General features: G+C 42.9%; 3 protein-coding genes across 3 annotated transcripts; all 3 read left to right on the forward strand.

Moving 5' to 3' along the window:
• Positions 1–357: 357 nt before the first annotated feature.
• Nup205 (nuclear pore complex protein Nup205) lies at positions 358–9,548 on the forward strand. The gene is made up of 29 exons (XM_065484797.1): positions 358–608; positions 671–839; positions 891–1,314; positions 1,393–1,496; positions 1,772–2,070; positions 2,131–2,232; positions 2,363–2,545; positions 2,602–2,792; positions 2,846–2,985; positions 3,040–3,278; positions 3,790–4,002; positions 4,058–4,243; positions 4,292–4,551; positions 4,780–5,129; positions 5,301–5,540; positions 5,593–5,772; positions 5,928–6,043; positions 6,096–6,239; positions 6,298–6,480; positions 6,742–6,991; positions 7,043–7,204; positions 7,365–7,522; positions 7,582–7,989; positions 8,087–8,337; positions 8,577–8,743; positions 8,802–8,944; positions 9,008–9,191; positions 9,244–9,359; positions 9,416–9,548. The coding sequence occupies exons 1-29, from the start codon at positions 426–428 to the stop codon at positions 9,494–9,496; spliced, it is 5,826 nt and encodes a 1,941-aa protein (XP_065340869.1). The 5' UTR covers positions 358–425; the 3' UTR covers positions 9,497–9,548.
• Positions 9,549–9,972: 424 nt separating this feature from the next.
• On the forward strand, positions 9,973–11,899 carry LOC135934127 (putative serine protease K12H4.7). Its single transcript, XM_065475660.1, has 8 exons — positions 9,973–10,127; positions 10,181–10,365; positions 10,416–10,645; positions 10,813–10,954; positions 11,004–11,272; positions 11,328–11,457; positions 11,523–11,692; positions 11,750–11,899. The coding sequence occupies exons 1-8, from the start codon at positions 10,008–10,010 to the stop codon at positions 11,866–11,868; spliced, it is 1,365 nt and encodes a 454-aa protein (XP_065331732.1). The 5' UTR covers positions 9,973–10,007; the 3' UTR covers positions 11,869–11,899.
• A 323-nt stretch (positions 11,900–12,222) lies between these two features.
• On the forward strand, positions 12,223–15,037 carry LOC135948158 (polyserase-2-like). Its single transcript, XM_065497276.1, has 14 exons — positions 12,223–12,315; positions 12,613–12,766; positions 12,824–13,001; positions 13,154–13,317; positions 13,384–13,491; positions 13,545–13,702; positions 13,762–13,921; positions 13,978–14,063; positions 14,113–14,307; positions 14,368–14,403; positions 14,451–14,580; positions 14,645–14,742; positions 14,804–14,819; positions 14,874–15,037. Exons 1-14 carry the CDS (start codon positions 12,271–12,273, stop codon positions 14,969–14,971), a joined length of 1,626 nt encoding a protein of 541 aa, XP_065353348.1. The 5' UTR covers positions 12,223–12,270; the 3' UTR covers positions 14,972–15,037.
• Positions 15,038–15,391: the final 354 nt, after the last annotated feature.

Consider the following 15,391-nt stretch of genomic DNA (forward strand, 5'->3'; position numbering starts at 1 on the left):
TCACTGCCAAAAAATAAGAGAAATTTAAATTGGTTTTCATTTATTTATCATTAAAATTAAGAAAAAAACTACTTCAAGTGACTATTCTAATTGTAGAGGAAATCAAATTATTTGTACATATATCGACTTTAAGTTAAACGTGATTAATTATTTGGAAAAGTGGCCAAAAATAACAATATTATAAAAGTGGTATATTGCACGAGGTTATAGTTTCTTCGGTTTCTTCCTGCACGCGAGCCCGCGTTATTTTTGTTCCATTCTGCTGGCGGTTGCAGCGCCACTGAAGGGAGCAGGCGTGTACTCTAACTAATAGTAAGAGCGGCTTTAAGAAAAACAAACAGCTGCACTTGTTGTGTGTTTGCGTTAAACTTGCCGGCATTAGAATTTAGACAACCTGAATCGATTGTGTGGGGCGAATTTCAGCCATGGTTGTGATGGACCCGACGAGCCGGGTGCCGGGGCCCACAGAGGACTTGTGGACGCCGTACAAGGAGCTGCACAACACAATCGCCAAGTATTTGGCCTCGCCGGGCGACTACCCGTCCGTCATTCTCGAGGAAAATCTCAAAAACTTTAAACAAACATTTCTAAATCTCTTGAAAAACTCGGTGAGTGCGAATTAGTCGGCTGTTTATGAATAGTTTTATTTATTGTGCTGTATTTCAATAAGGCTCCTGACTCGAAAAGCCGGCAAGAGTTGATGAAATGCGTGCAGGAGAACACCAGTTTGCCTCACCGACAGACCCTGCATGTGTCCAGGGAGCTCATGGAGGAGACCATCATTCTCTCAGACATGTTCGGCATCAACGAATACGTCGCTCTAGACCTGCTGGGAGTTGGTACGTTAATAGAGATTTGGTGATTAACATAAATTGCAATTATTATCGCAGCCGAGATGCAAATGCAGCACTTCCCGGACCTGACGAGGGGTCTGGTGGCCGTCATGCTGTACTACGACGGGCGGAAGGCGGTGTGCGACTCGCTGTGGTTGTTGGCGCAGGCCCGAAGGGGCATCAGCTGGGACTTTGCCAGTGGCTGCGACAGCCGACTCATCGCGGCCTACATGGATCAGTTGGTGTCCAACAACCTGATCACCACCATCCTGGACCTGCTGAACCAGATTGATGTGAACCGCGAGATGGAAAAGCTGCAGAAGAATCGAGGGCTCGGTGGACCCAAGCACCAGCGCCTTGTGCACGAGCTCATCCTCGGCATCAGGCAGTCGCTGGCCAACGTTGTCTTCTGCCTCGCAGCTCAGGCCGGTTTGCCGCAAGCGGCGCTCCTCCCCCTCAACAAGCACATTTCAGAAATCAAGTGAGACTTGCTTAGATGTCTTAATTTATCAAAATGCCCAAGATCCAGAAACACGAACATAATTTTTTAATTTTCAAGGATTGAAGACGGAGCTGTGATTGACGATGTCAGTTTGACTCTTGTGATGGCCCAGCTGTATGCCTTGGACGTCAGCGTTTTGCAGAAAAAAGAGGAGCACGATGGTACAAAAAATAACTTAAATATAATTGCTTAATGGATTGAACTATTTTTTTAAAATCAAATTCGGCTTGTCTACAGAAAATTCCTACTCGCTATACACTGAGGAAGCTTTATTGAATTGATTTTATTAATGATTGTAATTAAATTTATCTATTTATCATCCATTCATGACTATCAATGGTTTGCTTCATTTCTAAACCTCGCCCAAACATTTGATCCAATTCAACCCTTACAAAATTACATGAACTGTATGGAAAGACTTCTGGATTACTTACAGAACTGGTGCAGCGGCTGCCATTGGTGTCGGAGCACAGTCTGATCCAGAGTCTGATGAAGGACCTGTCTCCGATGACGACAACCACGTGGAATTGCAGCGACCTGCAGAGACTGGCGCAATTGGCATGGGGCCTGTCTCTGTGCGCACTAAGAAACACGCCCGCCGCCATCAGGAACAAGCTGAACCTGCGGGGAGAGGAGGATGATGAGCTGCTGATCAATAGTGCGCTTGACGCTGACAGCACTGTCTTCAAATTCCTGAACACCAAAATGCTGCCCAGCCCTGCGTTTGCCAAAGACGTCTGTTGATTCAATTTGCTCTCAGTGGCGGTGTGTTGTTTACAAAGTTGATGTTGACAGGATTTTTACGTCTGCCGAATGCATACCTTGTTCACGGACTTCCTCATTCTGCTCCCGATGAAGGTGAAGGAAATGCGCAACCAAGCTGACGAGAACGCTAAGGTTTGTTTATATAAATATGAATTATTTTAAAACCATAAAACCTTATTCTGATGTTCAATTTTTAAAGATATCAAAAATACTAATTTTATGTCGTTTTCATTTTCAACAAAGTTGCTTGTTTATTTCTCAGGTCATCAATGTTTTCTTCCAACAAGGATTGAATCCACCGAAAAACCAGAACAATCACTTCGAGAACCTCCTGCTCTGCATGGCCATGGTTTATGACAGCGACAAACGTGGTCTCGGACGCGAGTATTGGGGGTTGCCACCCTCTGATGGTCACATGGTTTTGTCCAGAACGCCAGTTTCTCAGGTAAGGTGGAAATAAATTGCCTCTGGTAGTTGGAACTGATGTATTATGGCCCGCAGAACATTCTGAGCAAATTCGCCAACTTGACAAAAGATTATCTACCCTCCCTGCTCTACGTGCCGTACCTCAAGTTTCTGACGTCGCTAGCCAAGGAGCCGCAAGGCGTTCAGCATGTGTTCCAGCTTCTCAACACCACCAACGACAGCAAGTGCACCATTTCCTGGACTCACTTTTACCGAGCAATGCACAAGTAAAACATCTGGATTTAAATCTCTAGGAGATAACCATTCTTTTTATATGTAGGTACGCTAGCAACCTGAGCCAGGATACGCAAGTTTTGGCCACAGACTCTGTTTACAGACCGCGAGGAATGCCGAGGGGCATAAACCCGCAAGAGTTGCTTGGTCTGCACAGCGTGTTGACCTTGATCAAGACAGTTGCAGGTAATATTCCGAGCATTTTAGTAATTCTAAAATCAATTTCATTTACCTCAACAGAAAACGATCCAGTGGGCAGACAAAGCTTGGCCCAGAATCCCAGCTGGTCTCCTGTGCAGACTTTCCTGGCGCTGGTACGTTGTGCCGTGCCTGTCCCTCTCAAGGCCGACATCCTTCTCACCCTGTCCGCGTTTGCCAAGTCTACCGAGGTGGCCACTGAAATCTGGCAGCAGATCGAGGCAGCAAATATAATCTGTACTGTGGCCTCAACCAGCAGCTACCAACCCAAAGGCCTCCAGGTTTGTCTAGAATTTCACAATTTTTATTTGCAACCAGGCAGTAAACATGGGTTATTCTGTTATGAAAGATGAGCTTATCGTGCATCATATCAAATAAATCCAGATAAAGTACAACATGAGTTTTTACCTGTGTAGGAGTAGGTGTCGGATGGTTGAAACTTGATATGTTACATAACTACCTCTTAACTCTATTTCACAAAATCACTAAGGGGTCTTGAAATATGGGGTTGGAACTTCCTGTCACAATTTATTTGGATTATATTTATTGCTGTGTATTAATAATCGGGATAATCTTCACTCTCAGAATTTAAAGTATATTACTTTAATTAAATAATTAGAAAAGTAATTTGTCACTTAGTTAGAATAATTTAATTAAAGTTAATTTAGAAAGAGTAAATCGCAATCATGGAATTTACTTGGCAAACGTTTGGAAATTTCTAGTACCAAGTATTGGGGAGAATTACCACATCTGCGAACTAGAACCAACTGAATTATTTTCTTGCCTTTGCAGACGGAACTGGAAGAGGTTGAGACCCGCAATGAGGAATACCCTCTTTCCAGGGCCGCGATGGTCCTGTTCAACTCTCTGGTGCAGGGCGTCGAGCTGCCGCTACTCCTTGGAATGGGCAAGAGGCCGCCAGGACTCTCGCCTTACATGTTCTTTGCCCTTGACTGCGTCTTTCTGCCGTTTTTGCACCGAACCTACAGAAAACCAGAGGAAAAGGTTCGCAGAGGATTTTTACATGTTCATATCCAACTTAATTTACTCCTACCCACAGTGGCAAGTGGCAGAGAGTAGCCTGAGACTGCTGCACTCGCTGCTCTCGCAGTATGAACCGAGTGTGCAGGACATTGCTGGAAGGAAGGTGGAAATAACTCCAGGACAAATGCCCACAGACGTCGCTCCCCACCCTGGATTCAACATTCTCGTCTCCCTGAACTCGCCTTCACCACTACTAAAATTGGTATTATTCGCTTTAGTATTTCCAACTCCTTTTTAACTGCTGTTCTAGGTGCTGCAAATTCTGGACGAGGCGTGTCTGCATTTGGACAAGTTCACCGACTTCCCTGGAAAGAGAGAACTTGAGATTAGCGCCCATATTTGTCTGTCCCTGCTGCACCTGGCCCTGGCAAAGCTGCCTAAGCTAACAAAGGTGTTTTCAAATGCAACCACCACTAAGCAAGTCGTTCAGACCATTGTCGGACTCGACAAGCTCATCTTCAACATCAATCCGCGAACTGGACATCAGGACCATCCCATTAATATCATCAAGTAAGATTTTTCCAGCACTGTTTAATTTAAATCAGATATAACTTTCTTTGCTGTTGATTTTTAAAATGTAGCCTTAAATTCTATATCAATGCAAAATTTGAAGGCCATTTTAAAAATATAAAATATTTTAAAATCATTGTATTATATTATATATAATTCTTTCCTTTTCTCAAAGCAGAGAATACACTTTTAGAAAGTTTCTCAAATAAACTTGATAATTGTTTCCAGGTTCATGTCATATGCTCAGTGGCTGCCCGGACACGCGTCCCTGGCTATTAGGTTCCTGACACTGCTGGCGTCCAACGCAAGCAGCCATCACAAGCTGCTTCAAGTTGTGGCTTTCTCCATCCAATCAAAGCCGTCAAAGCACGCTTTCGTGGACATACTCGACTTTGCAAACTCCTTTGAGGATCCTTATGAACCAGAGAAGGATGGCGCCGCGCTTTCCCTGCAGCTGAAAGAGGAGGTTCTCGATTTCCTGGCGCAGAGCCTTCTCTTCCCCGCCCCGACAGTGGCCCACCTGCTGTTGGGCTACGAGATCAAGAGGGAGATGAGGCACACTGTGCTCCAGCATCCAGGTTAGAAATCTGCCTTACTTTCTCTAAAATGATAAGGAAAAACTGATAATAGAATAAATAAAATAAACAGGTAGGGAATTAAAATTTAAAAAATTTATTTTGGATATTGATGAGTGAATATTCTATCATATATCTAAAATTCGTCAAATTTTCCTCTCTTGTTAAAAATAGGAGTGCTGAGCTTTCCAAGATCCTGTTTGCACTCGATTATTCAATTGCTGGACACCTTGGCTAACGTTCACGGCGCTTACCAGAAGCCCGGCCGTATCCACGAGCGGTGCTATGCCATCCTGCACACCTTGTGTTCCAACCCTGAGAGCGCCAGGCCCACCTTGAAATATCTGAGACTCTGCAACGACTTCCTCTCTCGGCATGTTATCAAAATCCGCAACGCCATCATCGCAAAGACTTGTGAGTGAGCGCCGTCAAATTCGAGACGTGGTTTTAACTTTGGCAATTTCAGCGTTTGGTCTTCACTGCGCCTCCTGGCTGCTCAGATGCATTGCCGTTGACCTGAAACTGAGCTTCTGTGAAAAACAGAAATCGTCTATTCAGGGTCTGTTGAGAGCACTCTTGTCCATGCCAGCTGACGATCTTATGAAGTCTGTGGACACCACTCATCTCAGCTACAGTGGCTACCATGGTAGGTCAAACTCTTTATAAATTTATATGCTAGGAATTTGAATAAAAATAAGGCAAAGTAATAGTTCATCAATATTAAAATAATTAATTTCTTTTGTTTGGACCTGAAAATGGAATTTTATAATACCATATGGGAAACGTTTATAAATCGTACAGAAAAGCAACGCCACGGATCTGAATTGATGGCCATGATTCTGCAAGACATTGACTTCACCATGCAGGAAGTGGAGGCACTGCCATGGAGGTTTTTCGACCACTCTCAGATTGAATTGGTAAAGAGATTAATACCTATATTGAAATGAAAATTAATCTCCCTCTAAAAAGGCATTGAAAAAGTGTGAGTTCCCTGCTGGAAGCCCGTCTGAGGGTCTGGTTGACATTTCCAAGTTAAGTTTACTGTTCCGAATCGAACTCAGCAAGTCAAATGCCTACGCTGGTCAGAGAGACCTTGTCAATGCCGAACTCAAGGTTAGTGTTGATGTTTAACAATGATTTATTTTATTATAATTTATTTATAAAATTTCAGGAGGTTTTGAGCTATGCTGCAAGAGTAAATCACGCCCGGTCACTCACTCTGGGTGGTATTAAGATTGCGGGTGCCTGGAGACATGTCGTTGGAGTCCTCTTCAACGTCATTCCTCTCGAGTTCATGCCTGTTGGCCAGCGACACCGCCTCCTGCTCGCCATTATCAAGCTTCTCTTGAACAAGGTACAATTTAAAATTGAGGTATTCTTAAAATTATTTTAAAGCATTAAAAATTACATTTACCTTTTATAAATTGATAGCCTTTATTTCCTTTCATGACACCACGTTCAAAAGCGTTGGCCTTTTTCTTCAAGCATGCGTTTAATTCAACTGATATGCAATGGAGAGATAAGAAATGAGCACCTCTTGAATGCAATAAATTTTTCTTTTCCTGTTTGAGACCATGATTGAACAAAATCTAATCTGTGTTACCTCCTCCCTCAGATCCAGATCGCAGGAGACACCCTTTCTCCGGAAATCGCCTCGCTGAGCTCTTCAGCGCTGCTTCTCCTCTTGGCCAGCCTCCGCCAGTGTCACCTGGTGGTGCTGGAGGCCCGTGAGAGAGCCGTCGACCCCAACCAGCAGCTGCTTGACAGCTCAGGCAACGTCATTGCTGATCCCTTCCTGCTGACCATCGACACACCAACCGTTGGTGCCATCCTTTCTGGCATCGCCCATTGGCTCAACCAACCAAGTAAATTAAATCTGAAATTATAAATGACAGTTTCTAATCCGTTGGCGTTAGTTTGCAACGTGCAGCTCCTGAGGGCCAATTTGTACGGATCGCTGCTAGTTTTCCTGCATTTGTCCTGCTTTGACGCCACTGCGGAGGAGTTGCGGGAACTCGGCCAAGGTCTTGGAGGGTCGTCGCTCTACTTCCGACGCCTGGCTCAAAACCCAATTGCATGTGAGTGTTAATTTCTGTTATTGGCAATTATACATTGTTCCACAGTTAGATCAGATTTAAGAGCAAATTCTCACAAAATCATCTCCTTTCGCTATATCATATCCTTGAAAATTTGTAATTGTGCATAGGTCAGAATTTTACGGAAATAAACCATTTTTAGCCAATCTGAATGCCATCACCACGCTGAACCAGCGCCGCATGGCTGCCTTGGAGGCTCTTTCCAAGCTGAATGAAAACTGGATAAGCAGCATATTCGTGGACGCAACCCGCGGCCATGAAGTGTGCCGCATGCTGGCCCTATCCATGATCGCGGCTCTGGTACCTAAAAATTTAAAATCATGAATCACCTCCTCTAATCCCAATTTTTCTAAACGCAGTTCCGGCTGAGTCCGCAGGCGAGTTGGACGTCCCTGATGATAAACAAAGGCTACCTGCAGTCACTGATCGAGTCGATCGTGATGAGCGACCAGGAGCTGCTGGAAATGCTGCGCCCGTCCCCAAGCAACCTGAAACCCCTCTACGTGTACGAGGCCAAGATGGCCCTGCTGTGCCGGCTGGTGCAGGAGCGGCCTGAGGCCGAGGCGTGTCTCCGTCTTGGCCTACTCTCGGCCCTGAGCGAGTTGTCTGCCCTTGACTGTCGACCCTTCAACGAGGACGCTGGGCTCCACGACACTGGCGTCCCTGGCACGCTGGCCAGGTACCACCAGATTCTCATGCCGGCACTCAAATTGTGCTCCTCCATCCTCAACACCATGGGCAGCAACAACATTTCCTGCGTCCATGAGGCAAGTCAAGGGACTTTTTAATTATTACTGCTCAAAAATTATTTTAAAGCATTTGACGATTTTTATTTTAAATGCACATTATTGACTGCTACCACAGGTGTCTACATTCTTGATTAACCACGCAGACGTTTTTCAACTGATTTTGCGAAGTGGCTCGCCAAATCTGCCACTGGATGCCCTGCAGGAGCTGAGCTTGGTGGTGCACCTGCTTTCAATCTGCGCCAGCCCCTCCAACAGCAACATCAACCGGTCTCCTTTAGCAAATCTGAGCATGCAGCGCCTCCGGCAGTTTACCATTTCACTGCTTCCCAAGTTCTACGTCAGCCAACAACTCGCTCTCCAACTCAGGTAAATTTTTGTTAATTTTGATGTCAAATTTCTCGTAAACCAAGAAAAAAATCGGAAGATTCGTAAAATCTCTTATTTATATCGCCAATATTTTTTTACTTCCTCCCTGATTGAATTCCTGTTCAGACTGAAGAGCGTCACGACAGATTTTTTATAGTTTTCAGCCTGTTGAATTATTTATTCTGCTCAATTTATCGATAAATTAAAAACACTGTTCCACAATAATTTTTCTTTTGCAGAACTGATGACCCGCAGAAGGAGGAGGAAGACAAGCGCTACCTGCTGGTGTTGCAAACTGCCATCCACCTGTTGACCTTCGCCCGGCACATAGCCGTCGAGCAAAGGCCCATGACGGTGTTGCAGCCCATTTTCAAACCATCCGTCAGTGACTCTGGCAACCACAACAGTACGCTTTGAAAACTAAAATCGCAAACTCTGTATCAAGAAGTATTTTATTTCTACAGGCACCGCGCACCTCCAACCGCCAGACCTGGGACTGCTGCTGAACCAGGTTAACGAACTCTCCCTGCTGGTCAGCAAGGCCAAGAAGCAGATCGACCTCGAGGTCACTAGACTCAACTCCATGTCAATGTCGCTGCAGAACCAAGTGAGCTTTATAACCCTGAGAAAGTATAAATAAGAAATTAAAAAAATAATTTTCCTTCGCCAGGCCAACATGACGATGTCAGAACCGTTCCTGCAATCGCGCCAGTTGGTCGAGGACAGAGTGGCGCGGCGGAGAACGGAAGTGAAGGCGCTGTGCCTGCTCACGGAAGAATGCCTGCACCTGCTTTGGGCCCACCTCGACCTCTACCTGAGACGCAACCTGCCGCGCCCTGGCCACCCTCTAAATGGTAGGTTTAACGTGCGATCTTAATTAATTCCATCTAACCGGAACCCTTTTAGAATCACTTCTGGAGCCAGGTTTTGTGCCAACGGCCCAAGATTTGAGCGTGCTGAAGCAAGGAGTCATCATTGGACTGAGTGACAGAGTCGAGGCACAAATTTCCGACGCAACTAAGGTGAATTTGAAAAAGATTATATATTTGGAATTGATAACTAATGTTGCTGATTTTAGGACCAAGCAGAGGGAAGCAAAGATTTTATTAGGATGTTGCTCAGGAGGATCAAGCGGCTCGTTCAGTTTGCCCCTGTTTGATTTGATCATGTTCATTGAATATTTTTCAATAAATTAGTTTCAATTTTCTAAACTAGACAATTGTTTATTTTAACACAATTTACTACCACAAACCTGGAAGATCTAATAAAGTTAAGCTTTGTATTTAAAGGAGCCTAGTGCGTCAAATTAAATTTAGGTTTGGAATTTGGAATATTTTAGAAATCTTGATTAAGTGTCTTCATGAGTAATACCCAATTGAATCATGTACACAACATGAACCTCAATTAACCGATAACTTGTGACTCATTTTAGTAATCTGGGTCTTGGAAAGAGTTATGCTAATGTGATAAGATCAACAAAATCCAACCATTGTTTTCACAACAGTATATAAACCAGGAAAAGCTCATTAGTGATTCACTGGCAAGCTTTTCGGCTATGACTAAGGTAACTATGCAAAGTTTCACTAACTTTCTTGTTAAATAATTTTTTTCTTAAAAATTAACAGAAAATGTTATTGCTCCTTTTCCTCGCGGTTCCCGCTTATGGGTTTATGGGAGGTTTCGCACATCCCAAACTTCCGACTACTTTGAAATCAACTGATGCAGTTGAAGATAGGATCAAGCAATTGATTGACCATGACCGGCCGCTGGACACAAGAACCTTCAGCCAAGTGAGCTTTCTTTAAAGTCCGTGCGTGTGAGTCGAGTTAAAATTTTTTAACAGAGATACTACAAGCGGATCGGAAGCATCAGATTAGGCGGGCCGATATTCCTGTTCCTCGGCGGAGAGGCCGAATCCTGGGGAGGCTACGTGTCTAATGAATCTTTCATCGGGCAAATGACTGATAGGATGAATGGCGCTGCTTTCGAGCTCGAGCATCGCTACTATGGAATCAGTCAGCCGTTTGAGTACGCTTCTTGAATTGTTTTTTTTTAAATCTCATTGAAACAAAATTCAGCACCCTGGAAACCCAAAATTTGCAATATTTGAGTATTGACCAAGCGCTGGCCGACGCTGCTTATTTTGCCCAGCAAATGGTTCAGATTTACGGTTTCTCGGGTCCGTGGATCGTATGCGGCTTCTCATACTCGGGGATGCTGGCTGGGTTCGCGAGGCAGAAATATCCGCACATTTTCCACGCCGCTTACTCTTCTAGCGGCCAGCAAGAGGCCAAAATTGATTTCTTTGGTAAATATATAAAATTACAAAAACTGAAATCGGTTTTGAACATTTCCCTTCATTTTGAAAAATAAATAAATTGGTAGATTATTAAAAAATCAAACCTAAAAGGACAGTTTTAAACGTATGTAGCTGTTAAATATATTTTTAAATTTCTCTTCAAATGTGTTATATAGAATATCATGAGATGACGGGTATCGGGTTAGGGAAGGTGAATCCACTGTGTCCAGGATATCTTTCGGCTGCAATGGACGAAATGGTTGCGCGAGTCACCAGTCAAAACCAGGCGGACGTGCAATTCGTTGCTCAAGCTTTCAAGTAAAAATAATGATTTTTCCTACATACTTCGTCTAAAATAAATTTTTAGTTTGTGTCCCGAGTCAAATCTCAAGATTGCCAACGATGCGATGGGTTTGTACTCACTGGTGGCGAACGTTTACGGGTGGGTGGTGCAGTTCGCGCTCCCAGGAATGATTGCCACCGAGTGCGAGCTCCTGATCGACGGTCCCGGCACTCCGCTGCTCAACCTGGCGGAGGTCGTCAACCAGGCATTCCCGTCAGGATGTCTCGACGTGCACTACGACGGAATTGTCGAATTCTATAAAAACAGCACGCAAATCGAGCCTGGAAATAACTGTGAGCAGGGAAAGAATTTATTGTGATTTTTTGGACTCATATTTATTTTTTAAAGACCGCCAGCACTTGTACCAAACGTGCCTTGAACTGGGGTGGTATTTCACCCTGTCGGGAAATACACCGTTTGGAAATGTAGTTCCTGTCGAGTATTACATCAACATGTGCGCCGACGTTTTCGGCGAGCTGTGCGTGAAATTATAACAATTATTCGCCATTCGCGAATATAATTTATTTCTGGTGTGTGAGACAGGTTTACTCAGGAGCTCCAGGAGACTGGAGTGGCCCGAACCAACCTGGAGTTTGGCGGCAAAACACCTGACGTGACCAGGACGATTTTCACTCACGGCACCTTTGACGGTTGGAGCAAAGTGGCAGCGGAGACGGATATAAATCCGGACGCGCCTGTCATCGTGATTCAAGGTTAAGTTGGAAATTAATTTCGATGAAATTATCTAATATTTTGTGCCATTTTTGTAGATGTCGGCCATGCTGCCGACGTGTTTTTCTCTGCAAACGAGCCACCGCAACTGATTGAAGCTAGACAGCAAGTCGAGGCGCAGCTCTCGGAGTGGATTTTGCTGCATGACAAAAATTAATTATTTTAATGTATGAGCATGAACTAGTCAATAAAAATAGTACACACTAATATTTAATTGTATTAAAACCTCTGAAGATCCTTTAAATATTATATTGAACACGGGATTTCTCGAAATTGCGTGTAACTGGAATTCTTTACAATATGTTATCATTAAAAAGCCAAAGTAGGACATGTAAAAACGTACATGAAGAAATCTGGACGTGAAATAATTACAGAGAACAGCATTATTTGCTCATGCATATTGATATCAATGTCTGCACTCCAAATTACATACCCGTTTGTTCTTTTTATCACTTTCCTTTCATGGAAACCGCGGGGAGGCCATTAATTTTGGTCGGTATATATATACATCCACGAAGGGAAATAGAAAATGAAAAGGTGTCAATTCAGCTGACAAACGATGTACTTGTCCCGCTTGACAACTGCGATACTACTTCAAATCTTGGTAATGTGGTTTTATAATATATAAAATTTCTAACCTCTCGATCATTGATTTTAAAAATATACCACCAAACGGTATAAATTTGCAGCTCTCAAATAAATTAAAATTTGCGTTTTTCATGGGTATACACATTAGTCAAACATAATTTTTTTTTTGCTATACGGGAATTCACAACACGTCATGAGAACACTATAAATTAAAAGTAAAACATAATTAAGAAATCAAACGATTTATACATATCTATACACGTTTGCTGATTGTGCTCGCTTCATTTAAGATTTGAAATTGATAATTTTGCAGCTAGCAGGTGCAACAAACGCGGTCAAATGGGATTCAGAAAAGGTTAAAGAGGCGTCGGTGACCTTTCCAAATGTCCAGGAAAACACTGAGACCACTGGAAACGAGGAGGACTTAGCCCCGGGCGCCGACGAACCGGGCGCCGAGCTAAAACAGCGTACGTATTTTTGTCAATGGCCCCTCTCGATGGAAAATTAATCTAGAATTCGAGCAGCCAAGGAAGCAGGGAGGTGGTCCAGGAAATTGCTCAATGGAAAACTGAGCGGCGGGCCCGAGGTGATGCGCGGCCAGTTTCCGTGGCAAGCGTCTCTCGTCGTGGACCAAGTGCTCTTTTGCAGCGGCTCGCTCGTCCTGAAAAACTGGGTCCTCACCGCTGCTCACTGCGTCTCAAAGTAAATGTCTGTTTGACAATCCTGTAGGCTGTCCTATATATTATTCTCTAAGCATTGGATTTATCTTAATATAAGGCAACATTTCAAATCTTGACAAAATTAACCCATAGTTTTATAGACGAATCCATTGTTTTAAGTTAAATTTCTCTCAGTGCAAGTGCTGTTACGGTTAACTTGGGCTCCTTTACCAAGGACGATCTTCGTTCTGCCACAATACAAGCAGCAAGAATATTAGTTCACGAGAATTTCGGTCCTGAGAGTCTGCATAACAATTTGGCACTTCTGCAGATGTCGAGCGAAGCTAAACTGATGCCAGGTACGCTCTCAAGATATATCTATAGAGTGGTAGAATTAAAAAAAAAAATAATAATAAATGTCGCAGGTTTCATTGAGCTTGTGAAATTGCCGCTGGCGACAGAAGCAAACAAAACGTTGGAAGGGCTGATGGTTGTAAGTAGCGGTTTGACGAAAGCAGAAACAAGCGACAAAAGTAGGTACAATAATTACGAATTATGCAGTAATAAAAAATTGGCATGCGTCCAGAAAATAAAGCAGTCCTGAAGTTGGACTTCCCGGCTCAGAAAGTTATTTCGAACACCGCGTGTCAAAGCTTTTACGGCAGTGGAATTATTAGTGCAGGGATTTTATGCACGAATTTCACAGACAGTGGAACAATAACCAAGAAATCCAACTGTCTAAAGGTATAATATTAATTGTGATAATTTTTTAAATAATCGAAAAAAATTGATGCGTGAATCAGGGATTATCTGGCGGATCGTTGGTATTTCAAGACAAGAGCAACACTTGGGTGCAAATCGGAATCGTTTCGTTCACCTCTTCTGAGGGTTGCTCGCAAGGTCCGACAGGACACGTCAGGGTTGCCTCGCATTTAGGGTGGATTTCATCCCGAATTGAAAATGGTTTATTTATATTTTATATTTTGGTTTATTTATTAATTACAATTTATAAACTGCAGGAACTAGTGCCTTACTGTCCGCAGAAAATCCATCAAAAAAGCCGAATCGCATTGATAAAAACACCTGTCGATCTTCAAACTTCCAGGTTTTTAAAATATATTTATGATTATATAATCTCACCCGAAATATCACAGAAATTGCATGAATGCTGTGAAAATCCGCCTGCTGACTTGGTCCCGTTTAATCCAAAGGAGAAAATTTGCTCGAACAACAAGCAGAAAATGTCGATATTTAATGAATACATTTTGAACAAAGGGCAGCATTCAAACGTTAACTTCACGGTGTTCTTCTATGACATTCAAACTCAGGACCTGTTGAGACATCAGGCGGTAATAAAATTGCACCAATAAAAACTTTTTTATAATTAAGAGTCTCATTTTATGCTGCAGTGTTTTGTGAACTGCATTTTTTCCGCGAGAGGAGCAGTACGTAACACTTAAAATAAAAAATATTGTTAATAAAATCTAAGCAGATTACAGATGAAGTACAAGGTGTCATCAATTCTGAAGCAGTTGTTCGTCTTTTGAAAGAAAACCAAAAGGATGAAGCGTGGGGCACGAAAGTAGAGACTTCCTTCCGTGCGTGCGAAAATTTGCTGCTTGGTATACAAAAAAACTGTATAAGAAAAGGCTTCAAGGAAAATAGTTGTTTCTCCAACGATGATAGACTATCAGTTTCAACTGCCCTTTGTCGAATCTTACGGAAAATGGTGCAACGTGACTGCAGCCGCCCTGGTCCAGTGCACTCAATTCCAACTCATTCAGGTTTGGCAGAGCAATGCGTGCATTACTTAATTTACTTAAAACTTTCCTTTTCATTTTGCAGCTGTGTGAAAAACAAAGTAAGCACGTATATAGATTGTATATTTGATCCTAAATTATTTTTTAAAATTCAGAATCTACCGGTTCCTGCAATAGTAAGCGGAATGCGTTCAATGCCTGCGCTGGGACAGCGTTCAGAGGTCAATTATTGACGGAGCAAACAATGAAATAACGCACAATCCCAAAAGCTTCAGAATTGTACATTGAAACCATTAAATAATCTTTGCAACAAAAAACACTCATGAAATTGGTTTTAATTTTTACCGCAACCATGGCAATAAAATGTTATTACATATTTATGTTATTTAATATACAAGTGTATCGCATTATGCACGTAGTGTCAAGAACAGTTAATTAAAGAGGAATGATACTGGAAAAGCCTGGAAAACGCTTGTTGCCAATGCATAAACTCATCCCTTAGGATTCAGTTAAAGCCTAAATTGACCTATAAGGAGCGCTGTATTTTTTTGAGAAAATTGACTGGAAAGTTACCGTGCTTTTCGAATGGTAATGGCTGTCTCCTTACTTGAAATCCGATTTAATTTCAAAACCAAGAGTTTCCCCAATAAGTGGCATACACCGTTGGACAGAT

This window comes from Cloeon dipterum, chromosome 1, assembly GCF_949628265.1.
Source record: "Cloeon dipterum chromosome 1, ieCloDipt1.1, whole genome shotgun sequence".
In the NCBI taxonomy this organism is placed as follows: domain Eukaryota; kingdom Metazoa; phylum Arthropoda; class Insecta; order Ephemeroptera; family Baetidae; genus Cloeon; species Cloeon dipterum.

Coding starts and splice junctions, on each gene's coding strand:
- Nup205 (XM_065484797.1), top strand. CDS start 426: ATGGTTGTGATGGACCCGACGAGCCGGGTGCCGGGGCCCACAGAGGAC. Junction 7,205..7,364: donor GGCTCAAAACCCAATTGCAT/GTGAGTGTTAAT, acceptor AACCATTTTTAG/CCAATCTGAATGCCATCACC. Junction 8,744..8,801: donor TGACTCTGGCAACCACAACA/GTACGCTTTGAA, acceptor TTATTTCTACAG/GCACCGCGCACCTCCAACCG.
- LOC135934127 (XM_065475660.1), top strand. CDS start 10,008: ATGGGAGGTTTCGCACATCCCAAACTTCCGACTACTTTGAAATCAACT. Junction 10,128..10,180: donor ACACAAGAACCTTCAGCCAA/GTGAGCTTTCTT, acceptor ATTTTTTAACAG/AGATACTACAAGCGGATCGG. Junction 11,693..11,749: donor GCCTGTCATCGTGATTCAAG/GTTAAGTTGGAA, acceptor CCATTTTTGTAG/ATGTCGGCCATGCTGCCGAC.
- LOC135948158 (XM_065497276.1), top strand. CDS start 12,271: ATGTACTTGTCCCGCTTGACAACTGCGATACTACTTCAAATCTTG. Junction 14,064..14,112: donor GTCGATCTTCAAACTTCCAG/GTTTTTAAAATA, acceptor GAAATATCACAG/AAATTGCATGAATGCTGTGA. Junction 14,308..14,367: donor ACCTGTTGAGACATCAGGCG/GTAATAAAATTG, acceptor TTTATGCTGCAG/TGTTTTGTGAACTGCATTTT.